This window comes from Ammospiza nelsoni, chromosome 3, assembly GCF_027579445.1.
Source record: "Ammospiza nelsoni isolate bAmmNel1 chromosome 3, bAmmNel1.pri, whole genome shotgun sequence".
Classification (NCBI taxonomy): domain Eukaryota; kingdom Metazoa; phylum Chordata; class Aves; order Passeriformes; family Passerellidae; genus Ammospiza; species Ammospiza nelsoni.
The window spans coordinates 70,011,697-70,034,325 of NC_080635.1; the positions used below are offsets into that span (position 1 = coordinate 70,011,697).

At 45.1% G+C, this 22,629-nt stretch overlaps 1 protein-coding gene across 1 annotated transcript in view; it reads right to left on the bottom strand.

The window, feature by feature from the left end:
* Positions 1-5,680: 5,680 nt before the first annotated feature.
* Positions 5,681-22,629, bottom strand: part of FOXO3 (forkhead box O3) — an 88,475-nt gene continuing 71,526 nt past the window's right edge. Inside the window, exons 2-3 of the mRNA XM_059468960.1 lie at positions 20,203-21,637; positions 5,681-9,857 (exon numbers count right to left, since the gene is read on the bottom strand). Of these exons, the coding sequence (XP_059324943.1) occupies positions 20,237-21,637 (1,401 nt within the window). The 3' untranslated portion in view covers positions 5,681-9,857; positions 20,203-20,236. The remainder of the gene's footprint in view (positions 9,858-20,202; positions 21,638-22,629) is intronic.

A 22,629-nucleotide genomic window follows, 5' to 3' on the forward strand; every position in this document is an offset into this window, starting at 1 on the left:
AGCAAGCCAATAGTTAAGAGTCTTGGTGAAAAAGAAGTTGCTATCTCCAAATTCCTCTTCTCTGGTCAAGCACCTGTAGTTTTTCTGCCAGATGGAAGGTAGAGGGGCTGAAAATTGTCAATTGGTCAAAAAGTTTGTGGGACATGGTGAAGAAATCCTCAGAATGTAGGGACTGGTCATTGTTTCCAAGCATGAGAGTCTGCATCCCATAATGGCCCTGAAAATTTGGGTGTAAGTGCTTAAACACAAAGTACTTCATAAGTTTGTCCATAATTCAGGTTTCAGATAAGAGGGGTCAGAACAACGTAATTCTACTCCATCTCTTTCTGCAAACATTTCTTTTGTCAGACTCTTATCATTACCTTGTGTTTAAGGTGCCAGATTTGGCCCACATCTTACATCTCTAGTACAGATTTATCCTGATATTCCAGCACATGGGGCATGTCTGGGACAAGGCTAGATGGAAAAGAAATGTGTGTGTGACCTCTGAGAGTGTGTGTGAGTGTGTGTGTGTGTGTGTGTGTGTGTGTGTGTGTGTGTGTGTGCAGATGTTAGACAAGACACTTTTAGATGGTCTTTCCTCAACCATGAGCTCACCTGATCTGCCCATATGGTAAATTTGACCTTTAAATTAGTCTTGAAATGCTGAACATGTGCCTAGAGAGGGCTGTCAGTTATTGAGGAAAAGAAACAGGTAAGCCTTTTGTTAGCTTATGGATGAGGTGATCAGCATCAAATTCTGATAACCTTCAGCTGGAAAAGTTTGCAGATTCTTGACTCACTGAAATAGAGAGAATCTAAGTTTTTCAATCTTATTTTGCAGATTATGGCCCAGGGAAGCATTGCAGGTCACACGTGCCAGCACTGCCAGAGAGCAGACACCACTGTCAGCTCTGCAGCTGGTTGTTCAGGGCTGCACCTGAACTGTACAAAGTTATTCACAATATTCATTTCTCACAGAAAAACTTGGCAGAGCATGAACAAAGAGAGACACTTCCTAAAAGAGCAAGGCATTAATTTCTTTGCCATTTATTTGTCTGTAAGAATTTGCTTGAAGTCTTGGGCTGGTGTCCCTTTGAGCTGCCATACCTGGTAAGAGGCCCACAAACCATTTGTACTCTCAGCTCTACCTCTCCTTACCTTAGCAGACCTGTGAATACAGCCACCAGACCACACTGGCTGCAAACTTTGCTGTTCCAAGTGAAGCAATGTTCAGGGTTTAGCCTGTGTAAGGAAAGGGTGTCTGATGCAGATAGAGCAGCAAACTTTGTCTTCAGACTCAGGTGTAGTTTGAAGCAGGAAAACAAGGAATGTTTCTTCCTAGTGTAGCTGGAATGGTGTGACTTGTGCTGGCAATGAGTTCTTACCAGGTAATTGTGTTACCTGGCCTAGTTGCTTAAATCAAAGCCTCAAAAAAAAAAAAATCATGTCCACAACATACATAATTGACCCAACAAACATTATAACAATGGGCCTTAGAAAAACAGAGAATGTAAAAAAGTCATAGAATGAAAAAAAAGGAAAAAAAAGAGAAAAAAATATTTATTTCCAAAAAAGATTCATGAGGATTAAAAGATAGGAAGATAATGGCTGACAGCAACGAAAATCACTGGTGACTTTAGATATGGGTTGAAGAATGACTAAAGGGAATGAAAAAGTGGCTCAGATGCCCCCATGGCATTGTATCATTTAAAGAGTAGCATTTTATGAAACCCTTTCCACTTTGTTTTTCACTCCCATGTGCTCACATCTCTTGACATTTTCTCTGCACCCAAGGAGAAGCCCCCTTGGATGCATGGTCCATGAGATCTGTAAGGTGGGAGCTGCCCACCCCTCTGCTCCTTCAACATCCCTTTGTGGGGGAAAACCAAACCTTGAGAGTCTCCTGCTAACAGCAACATCATCTTGTCATCCCAGAGGCCCTTTCTTAATAAGGGAGCAAAGCTTTGGCAAGGGAAGGTGAAGACATTGTGGAAAAGCAGAGATGTTCTGGTAGGAGATTTAAGAGGCTGGAAATGCAGCCATGTCCCCCAGGACCCAGCAATTCAGGGCACCTTCTGCAGGCAACTTCTCACCTTGACATCCTCTGGTGAAAAACTGAGTGAAATGGGCTCACCCTGAAGTGCTTGTTATGGGTGAGAAGAAGGGAGGAGAGGCTTTGCATTTGTGTTACTCAAGGAAACTTCCCCCATGACCTCTCCTGTCCATGTAACTTGGTTGGTGCTGGCCCTGTGGTGACAGCCACTGTACCCAGACTGCAGAGCAAACACAGCTCCACTGCACATCCCCTCCACATCCACATCCATGCCTGACCTCCCCTCTGATACCTTCTCCAGAGGCTTCAGAGAAGACACTCAAAGGTAGCTGCCTTCCTCAGGAAGAGACTTGGATCCAGCTCTGGAAGCCACTATAATTTTATAACTGCTGTGGCAGAGCAGAATTTTAGCTTCAGTTGTGGCTTTTCCATGGGAGTCTGCTAGGCTGAGTGACAGCGCATGGCAAAAACTTCTGTATAAATGAGGCAGCCTCGCCATAAATTCTGACTAACAGATGCACACTGAGGTTGATAACACAATTTGATATTGCAAATATGACTCTCCAGAGAAGTGTGAATGACAATGGGTTTAATTTAATGAGTAAAAGGACTTTGTTTTTTTTATTGTATGTCTTTTATTAATTGCTTTATTGCTTGCTAAGCAGTGACTTTTCTCCAGGACACTCATCCATGAATTAGTTAATGGTGTACAAGCCTGGTTAAACTTAAGTGAGAGAAGCCTGAGAGATTTAAGATAAAATGCTGGTGAAGTATGAATTTTCTTCTGAAACAACAAATCCAAGACAAACACTAGGCCAGTCACTCTCAGCAGAGGCTTGGAATGGCTGGACCTCTCCCTCCTGGAGGGGAAGGTGTCAGGAGCAGCTTCTTCTGCTGCTCTCCAGGGTCACCTCGGAGGTGACTCTGCCAATGCACACATTTTCTCCATCTTTTGCTTTGGAGGTCAGAGGTAGAGTACACCTGTAGTTCTTAACTAGCACTTTCTAACCAATGCCATCCTTTTCCAAGGTGGTTGGGAGCAGCAGAAGGAACCACTGTCCATGCAGCAGGTGAATCTTAGAGAGGTTATCACACACCAGAGCAAGGTGCTGGCACCTGCTGTGTTTGCTGCTACTGATGTCCTTCCCATCCTCCTGCACTGGACCTCGCTGCACCAGCCATGGGACAATTCAGGGTTTACAGTGGCCCTCAGAGCATGAAGTAGAGCCAAAGTCTGACATTCTGTGGTGCCAGGGTGCACAGGTGCCAGCAGCAGCATTTCCCTCAATGCCCATTGCAGAGAGCGCTGCTGGACAGCGGATCCCCAGGGAAGGGCAACATGTGGGAATTGCTCTGTGCTTTAAATTCCAGCAAAAACAAAGTTTTAGGGTATTGCCTCAAAAAGAGTGAAAATTGAGGGAAAAGACTCCTGATCAGCATTATATTTGTCTTGAAAGTTGGAAATATTTTTATGAGATGTCATGTATTTTTACAGTTTTCCTTCCATTTCACCATGTCACTCATGGGACAAAGGCATCTTTAAACCTGCATGGCATAATGTAACATTAAAAGAATGTTACAACAGTTAACCTCATTTATGCCAGCTGCTCCTACTGAATTGGGACATTTTATCTCATTTTCTAGATTAAATCAGGTCCTTGGTATGTCATCAAACCATCAAAAAATAAAAGCAGGAGACGCTTTGTTCTAGCAAGTAAATGTTTTGACATATGCAAAACTGCTCATGTCATGAGTATGCAAAGAAAATCCAGGTGCAAAAATAAAAATTCCCATCTGGAGATTCTGAATTTCATCAGATATTTCCAAAGTTTTTCAAAGATTCAAATCACAGTAAAAAAAAAAAATTAAAGCATACTTGGTTTTTTGTTTGTTTTCTATGCTTTGTACTTATGTGATAAATACATTTTCATTTTTAAAAAATCCACAGGCAGACCCAGTGGGAAAAAAAGCTCTGTGGGCTGGGTTGGGCAAAGAGAGATGCCATGAAACAGCCCAGAAGCTGCTGGCAGTGGGATGAATGTGTGTACCAGCAAGAGCAGTATCTACTCCATCTGGCTTGGGCTCCACTTCATCCAGGAAGACTTCCTTTTGAAGGGTGAGATTCCAGCCATGATGGCTCCAACCAGGAAAGGAGGTAGCCTCCCAGATTTACTTATCTCAGCCTTCTTGAAAGCACCCCAAACTTCCTTGGCAGCAGTAACCAAACAAGAGCTGTAAAATACTGTTTTCCCTGGTCTGGCTGAACTCACGACTCAGCAAATGTGGTGGGGAGCTCCTAAAATAGCTCTCTGTTGCCTCACCAGCCTCAGCAGCAACTTGAAAAGTCTTTTGCCTTCTGGGACAACTTGGAGAAGTTTTAAAATGTTTGGACTTATTTTGAAAGTACTGTGAAAGATAAGAATTAGCTATTCCAAGGCCGTGTGAACTGAAGGTCACAGCTGAGGCATAGCACAATAGACGCAAGTAGGCTCAGCACTAAACTTGCTCAGGAGCTGATCAGCTCATCTTCATTGCTGTGGCCATCCCTGCCTAAATTCAGGTTAAAGCTGAGTCCCTTTGACTTGGCACCTCACCAGGCCAAACAGTCACAATATCAGTGTCCCAAAAATCAGCGGGGCAATGCCAAGGGCATCTGGGTCCTTCCCTGGCAGAGCCTTGTTGGAGAAGCCTTGTGAAAAAAAGCAAAACAGCCCTGTTTGTGAGGGGAAGCTGTAGCTGCTGCAGGACAAGTGCACTGTCACTCTGGCAAGTTTAATGCACACTTTCTCCTGGTCAAAGGCTATTTACTCCCTGTCTGGATCTTGTGATGTTCCAGGCTGTCTCTAGTTAGAGCAAAACCTGAACAGTTCTTGCTGTGTTTAACAAGGGATATACCCAAGCTGCTCTTTATTGCTGCAGTACTTCAGTGTAGTGTTCCTGTGGGCTCTGCACGGACAACATCACGGTTTGTCCTCCTGGAGTAATGAAAACTCCCTCCCTCCTGTGAGATTTTCTTTCTTGAAAATATCATTTCCTCCTGAAAAACGACTCAAAAAGACCATATACATCTCTGGCTTCTCATCAGGGTGGGAGAAGAGTTTTTTTGTTTTCATGTCTCTAATTTCTAAGCACACTCCCCATGGCCTCAGCTAGAGCCCTCACTATAACTTTCTGCTGAGTCAGGCTGCTGGTTTTATTATCCCAAATCCCAAACGAGAGGTTTCAAGTACTCCAGGCATTTTTCAAAGACAGTTTGAAACCCAGCCAGCCCCTGGTGGGGGGTGTAACCCTTCTCTGGACAGGCCTGCGGTCGGACTGGTTCTCTCCCAGGTCAGGCGAGCTGCCACCCCTGGGGACAACTCCCCTCTGTCCCCAGATTCAAGAGAACCTTGTGATTTTTTAGCAGCAGTAAATGATCCTCCTGGGGGTTATCTGACCACCACCTGGCTTGGCTGAAGGATTGAAGGGCCGAGGCCCATGTCAATACGCATTGACAGATATTAGGGGATGCAGGCTGGGGACCCCTGCCCAGCCACAAGTGCCCCAGCAGCCATTTTCACTTGCTGCTTGAAAGTCACCCCTTCTCCAGGTTCTGTGTAAACACATGTCTGTCTGTGACACAATAAAACAGAGCAAAGGCAAATGTGCAATGCAGAGATCCATTATGCTTTATTTACATGCGTCACCATCTCTTTTACAAACTAGATTACAATTTAAAATGGAATACACAAGGCAATATCTACTAACACCAAGTGGAGTAAGCACTGCGTCTCTACTTCATTTGGAAAGGGGCAGGTTTTGCTCCAAAACAAACTTCCTTCCAACCTCTGAGTAGTAAGGTAATATATTCCTCCAGGGCAGCATCTTTTTTCTTTGTTTTCCTTTTTTTTTTTTGGGTTTTTTTTTTTTTTTTAATATAAAATCCTCAGTAAGACTGCAACGTGAGAGTGTCTGCTTTCAAATGAAAGTACAAGATAGCCCAAATGAAAAGTATAAACTGTTCAGCTCTTCGGTATGTAAAGACGGCCATGCGCGATAAGGCTGTGGATTTAATATTCTTCCAATTTACATGGCTTGAAACAGAAACAGATAAAACAGTTTTACAGATACTGTATACATATTTTTTCCAATCATGCAACTTTTTTAAAAAAAAGTTAAACATGTGAAGCCAAATGTACAATCCATTTTTTCCAACCCATAGTTACGAAATGTATCTGGTCCCCCTTCGCATCTGTTGGCAATTCCAAAGGTATACTGTGTACTTGAAACACTTACAGGACACCAACTGCCAAGCAATGATATAATTTTGGAGAAATACATGACCTAAAAGGTAACTTTTTAAAGCAGTGGCACAAAAATTTCTGGAGTTAAGCAGTGTTTAACTACCTGATTATTCTTCAAAGAAAATTTCTTTTACAAAATCATTAAATCAAGCCCCAACCTGTGACTAGAAACTGCATAAATAACACCTTTTTAGGCCTTTTGTTTAGTTCAAGTGTCGAAAAGCCAACCATGTAATTGTGACCTTGACCTTCATCTGTTTGACATGATTTCACAAGGACAACTCCTAGGCATAAACATGTTCAAAGACTCAAAGGCCAAATTTTCAAAATGTAAGTTCCTCAAACTATCTATTCAAGGCTTAATTTGACACCTTAATAACTGGCCCTTTGAATTCAGGGAGATTTACCTAGCACCTCTGGAGTAAAGGGCCTTTGCTGGGCACCTCAGCAGGTGAAGAGGGTGATGAGCTTCCCCTGGGCCTGGGGGGACCTGTTCCCTCCCCGTCCTTCAAGAAGCCATGAGGGCAGAGCAGCTTGTCCCCTGCTGCCACACTGGAGTCCCCAGCGTATGGTGCCTGATACCAGGCACTGCTGCTTGAAAATTCTGGCCCCAAAACTGAGCAACAGAAACCAAACCAAACTGAAGAGGCTGGCCAGGTCCATCCCTCTTCAGTGAGTGCTGCGATGTTCTCCAAAGCAGGGGCCCAAGCTGTCCCAGCCACGCCAATGGAAATGCTCCCCTTGACACTGCTGGGAGGCAGGTTAAGCCTTTCAGCCACTAATGCTTTTATTGTTTCTTCTAAAAAAAACTTTCCTGCCACTGATGGGCTGTCTCTAAACCAAGTGGTTTTTCTCCATTTTCTGAACAGAGCAGGCCATCACTTCATCTCTCATTTCTGCCAGTGGAAAGCAGTTCCTCTGAACCCAAGCAGGCTAAGTTGCTGGAACAGAACAGAATTTGCAGCCTTTTCATTCAAGTTTTCAACAGGTCTTCCCTTGCCTTTGACAAGAACTGAATCTGAATTAAGAAAAAAATAAATTATGGGGTTTGCTGACTTTGGCCATACCATCGAGTGAGGCTTTACTGATCTGTCAGTGACAATGGGTCTTTGGGCAGCACCACGGGTCTCACTGGAGGCTCATCTGTGTAGGGATCAAAAGCTGCACCTCAGCACAGGCAGCCACTGAGTGAGCTCTGCTGACAGCCAGAACATGGGGCTGGGGCACAAGTCCAGCCTCAGGGCAGCAGCTGCAGAGAAGCCTCAGCGAAAGAAACACCAGAGGGAAGTCCTTCGGCATACACTCACATTTTGGGGTGCACCAGGAAGATAAGGGCGAATGGCACACGCTCAGGGGAGGCCAGTGATGAACTCTTGACCAATTTCAGTAAAAGGTGCCTGCAACTGGGCTCGGGTAAGCAGGGTGCCCAGCTGTGCCACACAAGCATCCTGGGAAGCTGGTTGCTGATAGACATGGGCAATGTGCACCAGCCACCTCCAATTAATGTAATGAACTAGGCCACATGCTAACAAATAGAACCCCTCAGTGTAAAAAGAAAAGAGAAGTTTTTTTAAAAGGCAAATGATAAACCCTTGGCTGCTTGAAAGAGTTGATATGCTACAGGGCTATGCTACCCACAACTGCACAGAGCCTACACAGTCGTAACTGGGGGGAGAAGCCAAGAGGTGCATCTTTATGAGAGAACAGCATGGGGGCTACGGTAAAAAACCAAAACTTCAATCACACTAGGAGCCATTGTTTCACCAAAATCACCTCAGGGACCTGGAAGGTAAGGAGTGAGGAAGGGCCCACGAATGTGTGTGAGTGTTGGTGCATGACTGTGCACGTGTGGTGGCAGTGGCGAGAGGGAGTCACTCCACATTGCATGGGACACGGGTCGGTGGGAACTCATGCACTGAGACCTTGGGTTAAAATGCTAGTTTTGTTTTCCTAACATCCATGCATAATGATCCATTTCTGTACATAATAAAATATATTTATATATTTATATGCATAATGCTTTAATGCAAAGGAAAAAAAAACTTCATATATCGCTTTGGAGAATTATGTATACACTGTCCTATTCAGAACCTCCTCATACCAAATTCCTATGTACCATTGGTGTTTTCCCCTCTTTTTTTGCATCCCTCCCTCCCCCAGATACTAATAAAAAGTAATCAAACTTTCCAGATTATAGAGAGGATCTATACAGCACCATACCTTTTATTCATTATTATTATTAATTATTATCCATTTTACAAAAGAAAATCTTAGAAGCAAAATATATAAAACTGCCTTGTCTTTCAGTGTCATTTATCCTGCTACAATCTATGCTCATATGAAAAGCCATTTGCATGATACTGTGCCATTCCCACTCCTGCTTCTTCTGCCACAACGGATTATACATAATGAGAAGGAAAAAAATAATCAAGGATATGTCCAAAACAACAACAACAACAAAAATAAACAGGATCACTAATGCCATAACACACTCTGCAATGATCTGTGCCTCAGCTCCTGGCATTGTCACTGCAAGTCACCTGCCAACGCCCAGCCGCTCAGTTTCCTTTAAGTCCTTCCAAACACATCTCTACAGGTGACTACATTCACCTTGTGTGGCAGCTCAGCCTGCAACTCCTCACCAGCTCCCCAGAGCAGTGAGGGCAGCTTTGCTAACCTAAGGCAGGAGGGGAGCCTGCTCCAGCAGGCAGGAGAGGGGCTCCTGCCTCGGTGCCTGTGAGGGCAGTGGCACCCGCTGTCAGTCTGTCCTCGTGAGCCAAGAGGCACCCACCAGCTTCCCCTGCTTTGCAACCAGCTCTGGGCTGACCCTTACGGAAAACAGGGGTGTACCATTAAACTTAAGGAAAGAATAAGAGAGAAACAAACCAACCAACCCGACAAACAAGCAGGGCACGCATATCCCCTCTCTGGAATCCAGCTGGCTGACAGGACTGACAAACGCTGTACCTTCAGAAAACCCTGACACCTGAGCAGTGCTGGGTTACAGTCATTGCCATTCATGTGCACAGTGCCTCAGATTTCCCAGGGAGAGAAAGCAAAAATGGTTCAAAATCTACAGAAATAAAACTGGAGGCTGTCGGAGGGGGAGGGTGGGCAGATAGGGAAAACCTCCAAAAAGAAAAGCCAACTTAAAACATCCCATAAACCATTAATATATTGAAACACCACATACTCATTGACAAATAACTAGTGTAAAGGTTACACAGTGTGTTCTCAACAGGATGGTGCTGAACATTGTCTCCACAGCAGGTGCTTGGCCATCCCAGAAAAGGAAGAGTTTGCATACTTCAGAATGAGTTCAATTTTCAACAAAAAAAGAAAAAAAAAAGAAAAAGAAAAAGAGGGAGGAAAAAAAGTAGATTCTTCACTCCAGTAAGGGGCCTATTAACAGTCTGCTTCATTAGGAAAATAATGCAGGGTTCACAAAGGTCGTAAGCTGTAAACAGTATCACTGTCCACTTGCTGACAGCAGATTTGGCAAAGGGTTCTCTCTCTACATCTCGTGTCAGTTTGAGGGCCTGGAGAAAAAAAGGAAAAAAAGACAGTGAGATTACTGCATGTAGAAAAACAAAAACAAAAACAAAACCCCCAAAACAACAACAGAAAACCCACCAGAACAAAAAAAAGCAACGAAGCAAACATCCAAACAAAACAACAGCTTACACTGAGGAACATTTCAGGTATGTTTGCACCCAGGAACTTCAAACATATAGCAAGGAATAAGATGACCCTGTCTGAAAATACTTTTCCCTTGCCAAGGTTCATGTGTTTCTTTGATAGCTTAGCTGCTCCCAAACAGGACAGAAAAACCCTTTCTCTGATGAAAAATGATGGTCAAGTCTGATTTACAGAAACCCAGTGCACTGTAGATTTGTTAAACATATTTCCAGGTAGAAGCAATGAAGAATCTTCCAGCTTTTCTCCATTTTCACAATCACCTTTTCTCAGCATCACCAAAAAGCTGAATAAATCTTCTGTAAGTGTTTGACACCCTTGAAGGACAGATGAAGAGGATGCTTAAGACAAACAGTAAGGAGCCACAAATTTCAGTGTGGACTTTGAGGTTTTCCATTTTCCTGCTCACACAATACACCAGCAACAGACAGGGTCCAGCTGGCTTTAAAAACTGGGTTAGGGTCTATCTCATTCTCTAGCCAAGAAACTTCTCTGAGGAGAGAGAAGCATGGGGAAGATACCTTGGACACAGCACTGAGATGACTATGAAGAAACATGGTAGGTAGGTAAAACACTGAAAACAGATGAACATTTCAACCACGGGGGGCAAGGGGACAGAGTTTTAAAGGTATTCAGTGGCTTAGAGATACAGGCAAACACCACATAGGGTTTTGGAAAGTATGTACATTTAAACATTCCCATGAAATCCTCTCACATTTTCAGAAAGTTCACTTGGTAGACATCAGTATTGCTGGGCATGTAGCTTCTGACTCTGAAATCACTTCTGAAAACAGGGTTTAGTCCCCTCACACCTCACACTTACTACCTTTTGAGGATTTTCCCCAAGACGAAAGATTGATGATTTTTTATACAGTGCAAGAACAAGGGGACACTGGCTGAAACCAAAAAGCCATTGAGTCGATTACAGGAATGTCTTTACTTTGAAAAGACCCTGACAGCAGACAGCCTCATGAAAAATGGTGGATTTAGTGGAACTGCTGCTTTAACCAGGATGGGCATCTCCTGCAAGGAGGATCACTTAAACTGTCTCCTGTCTAAGGTGCCAGGCACTGATCCTATGATAACAATTTATTAAAATGACCTATTCTGATAATGCTAAATGATTGATGGAAATTTAATCATTTTGTCTCATGGATATTAAAGCAACAGTGTGACAGCTGCTCCCTGTGCCATTAGGGGAGAACTTCATTCAGCACAGCTTAGGGAGTAGACAGATTGTGCATTTCACCCAAACAAAATTTGGCTTTAGCCTTAATTATGTGGAGGGGTTTGGGGTAGACTGTTTTGTGAATAAAGGGATTTCTGACTGGATCAACATATTGATTTCTTCATTTTCAAAGGGCAAATTAAGGCTGGCCTCTCATTAATGTGACTGCCTGCCAGTGACTCCATTTGGTGTGCCCCGATGGCCGTAACAAGGTCAGCAGGAGATACCCAGACAGGCCTGGCAGCCCCCAGTAAAACCTGGCCAGTGGCTCACAAGCAGCTCAAGCAAGTGCAAGCCCATTTCTCTACTTCTCAAAGCCTGAGCACCAGAGAGGGCTGGAAATGAGCGACTTCCCAAAGCACAACACCCTCTGAAGGCAAGGCTCATGTCCCAAATGCCACAGCCCAGCAAGTCAGCTCCCTCTCAGGCAGCTGCCAGTTATGTTGAGCATGGACTTAATTGTGGCACATGTGAGAAGTCTTGCTGACTTTGAATAAAGCTATTGATTAAAAGTAAAAGAGTACAGAAACTCCCAATAAAGCACCAGAGTACTGCCTAATGTTAAAATTAAAAATCTATGTGAAGCATTATACTATGAAACCAAGTGATGAGAAAAAAAAAAACTGGAGGATGGGTTAAGCTGAGCATCTTTTGTGGAAGTGGCACTACCAAATATTTTTTCTTGTGGGACCTGTACTTCAGACAGTGCTGAGATTTTGGAGACAGATGCACAGCTGAGGTGTGCATCACATAACAAAACCAAACTATGTTCCATTTTCACACCTCTGCTTACATGGACTTTGCAAATGGATTAAAAATGAAAAGAGCTAGATCAAAGTCTTAACCTGCCTGCCTTCAAATTACCCTGTTAACATCTGTAACAGACTCACGCAGTCTTGCTTTCTGTCTCACCACAAAAAGCCTATTTACCCTGAGTTAGCAGCCAGCTACCCCACAGCAATGAAAACTGTATCAAGGCAAGGAAACAAGTGCTCCAGTTATGCCTTCATTTATCACAGTCATAGAATGGTTTGGGCTGGCAGGGACCTTATAGATTGTCTAGTCCAATACCCCTGAAGTAAGCAAGAACATCTTCAACTAGATCAGTTTGCTCAGAGCCCCATCCAAGCTGGCCTGGAGCAGTTTCAGGGATGGGTCATCCACCCCACCACCTCACTGGGAACCTGCTGTGGTGTTTTACCACCCTCATTGTAAAAAAACACTTTCCTCTTATTTTTTCTACATCTACCATCTTCTGGTTTAAAACCATTACCCTTGTCCTGTTGGAACAGGCCCTGCTAAAAGCTTTGCAAACAGTCATGCAGGAGATGAGATGCCCCTTTCTTCTGTCCTATTCTCTGCCTCCCCATCCTCTACCTTGCTACTGACCAGTTACAAATGCTACTCTCATTTTACTCTGTGGCCAAGCTGACCAGTCCTGATCTCCCTCCAGCAACAACATTTCTTCACCCCTGTCTCCCATCATTCCACCACTTAACTGGACTCCCAAGCCCCATGCCAGCTTGTGCACCACCAGAGCAGCTCTGAAGAATCATCTGCCACCTGCTGATTTCTCCCTTTGATCCCCAGTGGGGCCAGTTATGAAGCACTGGAAATTTCTTCAGAACAGAAAGGTGACGTGGTGATGCTCCCCAGAGCAGGGCATAGATAATGTGCCCTGGATTATCAGTGAGCCAGCACAGCCACCAGCACATGAAGTTTTCTGCTGGAAGAAAAGCTGTGTGCTCCTTTACACAATTACGGTATGAGAATCTGCACTGCCAACACAGAGCTCCTCTCTATGGCAGCCTAACATGGATCTCCTGATTTGGATGGAAGGCTTGTTCAGTGGATCTCATCTTGGAAAGTATCACCCTTTGGAGGTCTGTAAAACAAGCATTCTCCCTGGGTACCACTTTGCAACAACTCTCCAGGGACAGGAAATCCCAATAACTACTTTTACTGTCTAGACACTTGGGATGCAAACATTTTCAAGGAAACTTGTGTCCTTTAGTGACAGATGTGCATTCGTTCTGCTGCCTCTGCCCTCCAATTTGTCATCGCTTCTAGCAACTGAACTTCTACTCCGAAGTGGGGATAGACTCAACAAGCAAGACTTGATTTTGTATGGTTACAAGTTAATATTCTGCCTGAGGTTCACAGCTGAAGACTGAAAAATAAACAGAATTTGCTTAAAAACAAGTAAGGAAGATAGCTACTGTGGCCAGTCTTTCTGTAACAACAAAACTACAGCATGAGATTTATATTTCAAGCACAATAAAAACTGGAAATCCCAATGCCCACAACAGGTATGCCACAGTGACACCCTACAGGCTGCACAAGGATGCCACAGGATGGCCCAGTGCTGAGGGACAACACTGAGGTCAGGGGACAAAGCCCAAGGACAAAATAAAGAGTTGGCAACTTAATGTGGCTTTATTTCCTGAACTTTCAGGCATGTTGCAACTTTGCCTTTTCTCTTTAAATTCTGCTCATAAAAATAGATTTTTCCCAGCTCAGAACTGGGGGCAGAAAATAAGGGTTGAAGGATGGAAAGAGGAAGAATGCCAGCACGGAACCAGGCATGTAAGGCACAAAAGTATCTCTTTTCCTTCTGTTGCCGCTCTTCTTCCAAGGAACACTGCAAACCATAGGAGACAACCAAGTATTTTGGAAGTAAATGTAATTTAAGACAGCAGATCATTTTCTCATCCTGTACCAGTGCCCTGGGAAAGGCCAGAACTGTAGTGAGGTGCCACAACTATTTATAAGCAGGTTATTCTGATATCCACTGCTCTACAGCACCATATACAAGTCCAGGCTGGAAGAGATCAGATCATGATCTGGTCCAACTTTCTGTTCAAGTCAGGAGATGCAGGCAGTGCAAGGTAAAAACAATGGGCAAGACATTCAGCTCAGCTATAGAAGTGCATAAGCACAAGCCATTCTCCACAGCATCATCTGGGAAAAGTGGCCTTTTTCCTGGAGGAATGGCAGACAGCCGTGGCTGCACAGCAGCTTCCGCTAGCCGAGCTGTGGCCCTGTCCGATTCCTGCTCAGCAGATGTCCCTCTGCCAGACTCCAATAACTGGCACCCTGTGCAGCAATCTGAGTGGAAAAGCTGATTAAACATCCTCAGCAGACTGGACCAGAGCAGGCATTCCCACCACCCAGCCACAGGCACCTGATTTAACGGGGTCAGCATCCCCACACACCGCTCGGGATTTGATCGAGGACAGTGCTGATGGGAACATCCTGCTGGAGCTCCTTCACCATTGGCACCAGGGGCCCAGCATGGCTCCTTCCTTCATTCCCCTTCCCCAGGCCAGGACAGAAAGGCTGGCTATCAGTACTATTCCATCGTGCACTCCCACTGCCACACTGTACCTGGGCTTTTTGGCTGGCATCAACACAAGACTTAAACCTCTCCAGCTGTCAGTTCATCACCTGGGCTGAGTGCCCAATTGATATGAAAAAAAGATCCCGACCTTTCCTCAGCTGCATGACGCTATGTTTCTAAAAAGGAGCTCTTATTACGCACTTCTTCAAGAAAACATGCTTTCATGGGGGCTATTTAAAAGTCTGGCTCAAAGGAAGGAATGAACAAAGAAAAGCCACCTGTAACCAGCCCAGTTATCAGGCAAACCACATACCGAGGGACCAACACTGATCTGCAGCTCTAAACAGTCATTATGGATCATTCACACGAGACAGACGATTTGCAAAGACTCATTCTATAGCAAAACCTGTGCACTGCTGATCCAAGGAGGAAAGCACTGGGGAGACCAGTTGATGCAGGCTGTGCTAAAAATATCAGTTTGTGCTGTCATCTGGTGAGAGTATGTCATCCTGTAATCTTAGCATCTGCAGGGACAGCAAGTTTCTGCCTAATTATTGCTGCTGAATCACATGACAAAGCATGAGGTTCTAAAAAATACATCTATATAAAACACCACCAGAAGAACACCCAAACCACAGGATAAGACCGCTGTCCTGGCTTCAGCTGCTTTACACTCACAACACAAGCCCGTGGAACCAATCCTGGTTTTTACAGATCTCTTCTCTGGCTTAATAAAACCCCAAACAATAAACCCAGATTAAAAACATACCAGAAAAAAAAGCCCTACTCCCAGAAGGAGTGAGCAATTCATTTGTGTGTCAGCTCCTGCTGTCTTCACACAGCAAAAGCCACAGCATCCCTGCAAGCCCAGGACTGGCCTCTGGATGCAAGGGGCTTTGATGAGCTTCAGTGGGACCTCATGGGGGACAGCCCCAATGGGGTTTGCCACAATATCTCCTCTCCTCCTCCCTAGCAGCCACGAGCACAGAGTTTGTTCCTTGGCCACAGATGTATTCCCCAGCCACTGAGGAGCCTGCTCAGGGCAGGCCCTCCTTGGAGTTGAAGGGATCCCTGTTCCCCACAAAATACATTTTCTGCATAGATATTTTTGTTCAAAGACTAAACTTGGCAGCTGTGTAGAGTTCAGCTAGTCACAAAACCACCTTTCAAAACTTGGGCTGGCAGAAACAACATTTAAATGTTACAAGTGCCACCACCTTAACCACTGGCCTACTAGAAACAGAGCAGAAGAATGTGCTGCTCTTGAATTTCCTCTAGATTTTTTGAAGGCGGACAGCTCCACCTTAGTTCTGTGTAAAAAACCTGGCAGTCCTATTCCTAAGACCTCATTTTTCAAAATAAGAGAAAAGGAAGTGCAGCTATGGTCCTGAGGCAGTCACATGTCATCAGGTAAGAGGTCCAGTAATTCAGCTTTCATGGGCAGAAGTTTTCTGGCAATAAACAAAAATCATTTTCTTTGTGGCAAACTGCACACAACTCTCTGATTCAAAACTCCATCCAAATGGAGATCTTTCACTACCGATTTTCACTTTTAAGGTGGTGCTGTAAACATGAAGTCATCCTCAGACCAATTTGTCTTAGGTATGAATTGTACAGAGAATTGGCTGAACACCAATTAACAAACTGGCAAGTAGTCCAAGCTGATATGGACTAATGAATGACTAACAGACATTTTGTTAGGTTTCCTAAGATTTTTTTCACCAGAGATGTTAATCATGAAGTGTGAACACTACGTGACTATTTGCAGCTTGTGTATTCTGCAATAAGATGTAGGACCTAGATGATAGTAGTGGAATATGAGTGACTTTAACTCATTTGTCAAGTATTTTACATGTAATTTTCAGATAAATCAACCTGAGTCCAGCACAGCTCTGTTACAGAGCCCAGAGGCACCCTGATAAATGACACACTGAAACCTCCTTCAGAAGATGCAGCTTAGATGAGTTTTTCAGACTATGACACTAACTCAAGAAGTTCCTGCCCTGCTCGTGCTGAGCCCTTCTCCACTCTTTGCCTAACCCTGACAGCATTGCTGCCTACATGATGCCATTGTAAACTGGATCACTGAAACAATCCAGGTAAAAGCAACTTCTTGGATGAGTTTTGGTGCTGGAGAAAATGTTTGCTCATGCAGCAACTGCTCACCAGCTCCTGACCTTCCAGGCAGCAGCACAAGTCCTGAAGTCTTCCCTGATGCTCTCTTTTGGGATTATTCCTCGGCAAAAGCCAAGTCCCTTTGAACTTTCCAGGTGAGACAGGCTCTGGAGCAAAGTGCAGAGTTGTGGGAATCCCAGTATAAGAGAAGAACCCATTAATTTCAGAATAAAAGGTATTCTAGAGACAGGTGAAGGAATAGTGATGCCTATTTATTGCTAAACCCTCTGAAATACCAAAGTGATGATTATCTGAGTGGGTGGAGGGCATTATCCAGTGCTTTTGGAAAGTAGGTAGAGAGAGAGGAACAGAGGCCCCAGGCAGTATAAGAGGGGGAAATTTTGACTGAGCAAATAAAGCAAGAAAAAAAAATTGATTTTCTCTATTCCTTCTTGTAAGAGGAAAAAAAAAAAAACCAAACCGAACCCAAATTCATTTATGCCTCAATGAGGCTCCTCTGAAAGGCTGGGCCTGGTCAGCCTCATGGGCACGGGTTGGTGGGGTGGGACTGGCCAGGGTTCTTTGCAGGGACCATGCACAGGCTTGTGTGCAGCAAATGTGCACAGCCACTAAACCTGCAACAGTGGCATCTCCTGCAGGGTTTTTTAATTTCCCTATGAAGAAACTGTAGTTGATTTTCTTCCAAAGTAAACCTCCCTCAATACCTAAGTATGTATAAATTAAATACCTGTGTATTTGCCTTCTTTCTTTTCTTCCTGAAAACTGACTCCAATGTTTCTCTTATTTTTAATAGAACACACAGCACTCACTATTCCTAGGTATGACAATAATCCATTGTAACCACTTTTGCCTGCCTGCAAAGCACACCTGGCTGTCCTAGTGAAACAGATTTAACATAAGCAATTGCCAGGCTGTTCTGCCAAAAATGTACCCCAGTCTTTGGACTTGTAAAGATTCATTACTGGGGCCATGAACACTGCTGAGAGAAGATTTTAATTCAGGGATCCCTACTGCTGCAGGGGAGAAGTAACCAAGAAAAGCAATTCAGAACGATCGCATCTGATATCATGCGAGAAGCCTCTATCAAAACGCGAGATGCTCACAGGGAGGCAAACTCTCAAAGAGTGCTGCTTTACAGATGAGGAAGGGTGCATGATGAACCAGCTCAGCAGAAATCATCTGTGCTTGCACCTGATACCAGAGGCACCCCACAGCAGCCGGTCCACTTGTCAGAGAGAGGGAGAGAGGCTTCCACAGATGACTGGACAGTAATCCACCAAGGAGAGCTGTCTTGTTAATAAATCTGTCCTCTGCAATGAGACTCTGCTCACACAGATGTGTCAGCTCCTTTATTCAGAGGGAGCAGGCTGAAAAAAATCATGGCAGCTACGCTTTCCATGGATGCCAGAGGCCAGGGTGAAGAGGCAGCAGGGAGCATCAATGAGGAGGTGGGGTGTTGTGTCTCCTCCATGCTGCTCACACAAGTCCCCCTCGGTGGCTGCTACCTACACGCAGCACATGAAGCTATGGAAGCAAGAGGCTGCCCTACTTGCTTGTGTCAAGCAAAACTGTCAATAACATCTATTTTTCAGGCCCCATTTGACAGATTGTACTGCTGGATGTTGCACAGCAATAAAGTCCCTACAGCCTTTTTTTTTACATCATGCAATGAAGCTTTTTCAATCCAAGCAGCTCACACACCTGAAGGAAGAGATAAGTGGTCAGCAAGTACAACCTGCTGCGAACTTCTGCTTCCTCAATTTTGAATCAAATCTCTTTTTCCCCCCCCCTTTCTTTTCCTAAATTCTCCACAACCAGAACTGAAGAAACCCCAAAATTCATCTGTGGCCCTGGCATTGCCACATTGCTTCCTTGCTCAGGGTTCGTGGGATGCAGTGTCCTCTACAGGCCTTCTCCGCAGCCCGTCTCCTGGCTGTGCACTGCAAGGCTCTCACTGAGAGTGAGAAGATGTGTGAGAACCAGAGCAAATCCTTGCACTGACAAAGGACTGTGCACACCAACAACTCCATCAGAGCAGGGCAGCTTTGCAGGTGGACTGAAAGCAGGCTGCCTGGCAGCCTCGCTGTCCCTCACAGAGAGCAGATAACAGCACGTATCCTGAGGTGCTCTGTACGCACAGGAAACAGGAAAACATTCTCCAGGTTCACCACTGCTGCTCACCTACCACAAAGCTTCCCCTTGAACATCTAACTGTGAAACAGTGAATGAAAACGCAATTAAAGATGAAAGGGGCAAATTATGCACTGTAAAGTCAAAGGACACTGACTCCTTCTTTCTGTCCTTCACCTGGAAAATAAGAAAGCTGAAAGTAAGCTGTAAACTGAATGAATGCCTCATTTAACCTCACCACTGAGATGCTCTACATACTATTCCGAAGTTAATAGAACACTTTCAATAATTTATAGCTAACCTTTTATCCTACTACATTTTGAAATTTACTCCCTTATACTAATAAATAAACAAAGGAGAAAGGGCACTTTGTGTGGCACCTGCCCTATGAGTCAGGGAATATGTATGTGTGAGCAGGCAGAGGTATGGGCAGGATCCTGAAGAATCACAAAAGAATGACAGAAACAATGATTACAAGCCCCCAGCTGTGGAAAAGAAGCAACAGAAAAAACCACATCAATCTTGAAAAACAATTAATCTGAAGAAGCTAACATTTAAAAAACACCTATGTCAGAACCTCAATCTACAGATATTCTCTTGGATGAGTCCAAAAGAAAAAGATGTCTACCCCATTCAGGGAGGGGGGAGGAGGAAAACAGTTATTGCATACTTAAAACATTAAGTAGGCCAGGACATTCCTGAGACCAGGATCCCACCAATATATAATTCCTGCATTTGATACCTTTTTTTGGCCAAGAAATACAATTTTACAAAAAAGCAAACCCAAACAACTTTGCTAGCGTTGCTAAGCCACAGCAGTGGCACAACTCTGATTCTGTCCAGATCTGTCCCACACACCCGATCCCAAGTGAGTGCTCTGATCTTGCAAAGACACTCTTCCTCCTCCCCCACAGCAACTCTGCTCCACTGACTGCAGAGCCCCTCGCCCCTTCCCTGTGTAACACAGCTTGGGTACACGTGGCATCAGCTGCAAGAGGGAATCCATCTGTTGCGACTTCAAAGAAGACGAGTTAGAGCTCTGTGATTCCTAAAAACCACAAATATTCCACCTTGGTTTGCCTGATTTGTCATTAACATTTCTCATGCCTAAATTAAGAAGGGCGCTGAACACCAGATGCGTGCCGACAGTGTTGCAGTCGAGCAGCTTTTATAGCTTAGCCTCGTTTCCTTCCACACCTCCACGTTTCTTGGTTGTGCCTGTTGCATACCAACACACAGCAAGCCATCACAAGCCAAATTACTATTATTAGTGAGCACTAACTATTAAGGGTTTGGTGCAAACTCCAATAAAACTAAGGAACCAATTATTTTACCACATCTATGGGGCACTGACCTGTTTGCCCGTTTTCCCTGTTCTCAAAGATCCTTCAGCCTGGTACCCAACTCTGTGATGAAGCCTGTTTAGCACCAGTGAAGTTCCCCACATTCAGACTGACAACGTTCTGAGCTGAGATGAGGGAATCAAAGTTAAAATCCAGCCCATCGGCATCCATGAGTTCACTGCGGATAATGGACTCCATGTCACACTCCAGGCTCCCATTGAAAATGTCCAGATCCAAGTCACTGGGGAACTTCTCGTGTCCCATGACCGGGAGGTTCACGCTAGAGGAGTACAAAGAGGAGCCTGACAGCGGGTCAGAAAGTGTTTGCATAGACTGATTGACAGGTGACTGCTGATGTTTGGTGGATCCCAAGCTGTTGGAGTCACTCAAGCCTATGTTACTGATGGAATTGGACAAGGCACGGCTGCCACTAAGAGAGGAGTTGTGGGACTGGTGCTGGTGATGGGACAGGTTCTGACTGACCAGACCGCCCTGGCTGGACTGCGCGGCAAACGACATCATGGGGTCGTTGCGGAGCATTATATTCCTGCGGGAATTCTGGGCGGACACAGCTGTGCTGGCTTGTGACATGAGTGGGTCAGACTGTGTCATCATGACATCGCTGTGACTAAGCGCATCAGAGGTGAGGAGATCCTGCAGCGTCTGGTTGTTGTAATGAGAAATGGAAGAGAAGGTGGCCTGCTTGTTCTCCTGAATCGTCTGCATGGGCGACTGGCGGAGGGAATTCAGGGATGATGGCCCAAACACAGCGTTGTTGAAACTACTTGACGGGGAGCCCAGCCCTGAACCTTTGGAACCATAAGGAAAACTGGAGCTTCTCTGCATTATCCCTCCTGTGGGTGACTGCTGGGAGGGAGGGAGTGTTATATTGTCCAAGAGATCATCCATGAGGTTATCAGTCAGTCCATCATTCAAGTTCATTGTCCCAGCCATATCAGTCAACCTAGGCAACTCCACAGTGCACGGTTTGTTTACCGACGGGGACAAGCTCGATGGACTACTGTACAGCATGGGAGAAAGTGGAGCATCATCATCTTGAACATCATCGAGCTCGGTGCTTGCCAAAATTGGCGACAAGCGGCCACTGATCGTACTGGCGTTTGAATTTGTACGGGAGCGAAAATCTGTCCATGCATCCAGCTCGTCGCTGCTGCGGGAGGTGGGACTCCCTGGCCACTTGGAGAGCTGGGAAGGGCTGTCCTCACTCGTCTCCTGGGCTGTCTGCAGGGCTGCCTTTTTCTTCGCCGCCCGCCCTCTGCTCTTGGTGTACTTGTTGCTGTTGTCCATTGACACAGCGCGCCTCCGGGGCGCCTTGCCGCCTTTTCCGCCATCTGGATTGATCATCCACCAAGAGCTTTTCCCGGTGCCTTCATTCTGCACCCTGACGAATCGGCTGTGGAGTGACAAGTTGTGCCGGATTGAATTCTGCAGGAAAGGAACAAAACAAAGCGTCAAGACCAGCACCCCACTTCTTTTACTACCCAAATCTCAATCATTAAACCAACATCCCATGATAACAGCAACACGAATAAAATCATTTGACCCTCCTGGACATCTTTGTGAATTTCTCAGGTGCTGGATATGGGAGGGCTGGAGTGTGACTGTGGCATGTCAGCGTTCTGCTGGAAAGCAAGCCCCAAGCTTGCACCAGCTGTGCATTCCTTGTGCCCATCTCCACACCCCTAAAAACTTCATCCTAAGAAAAGGTGACATTGCTGAGAGACTGACATTCCTGCTAGAAAGGAGCTAGATGTTTCTCCCTTACTTTTTACTCAGGACAAACTATTACTATCAGTAATCTTGCCATCAGTTCCTTGAAATAAAAACTGCAAAGGCACAACAAAACTCTGGCTGGAGGGGTAGTCACACTCATTGCAGCCTCTGCAAATGTCTTTTTAATTCTTCATGGGCAAGTGTGCTGTATATTTGTTATAATAATTCCTGAGAAAACTGCAAGTGCTGTTGCTCCTCTCCCACAGGCACTCTGTGCATGACTAAGCTGTACTTTCTCTCTTGATTAGAGGCACCAGAATTATGCCCATACGGCAGTAGCTGGCCAGCTGTCCCCTCGCTATAGTATCCTCACCGTCTTCAAAACATGATGTGACACAGTGTGCAACGATATCCCTGTCCCCGTAAGCTGCTGGATGCAGAGCTGTATGAAGCTGCTGTACACAGCCGGATGCTCCGTGCTGTACAGGATGCTATGGAATACAGGGCTCTCAGGGGGGCCTGCACACAGCCTGCTCCTGCACCCTACCTGCTCGCACTAGTCAGCAGCATCAAACTGCCCAAACATCACGTTAGCCCAAACTGGAGATAACCACCTCACAATCAGAAAGAGCCTGAGAAAACCAGCCCACGGTAGCCCCAGAGAACCAGATTTAAACCAAAATAACTGAGATGAAAATCCCACT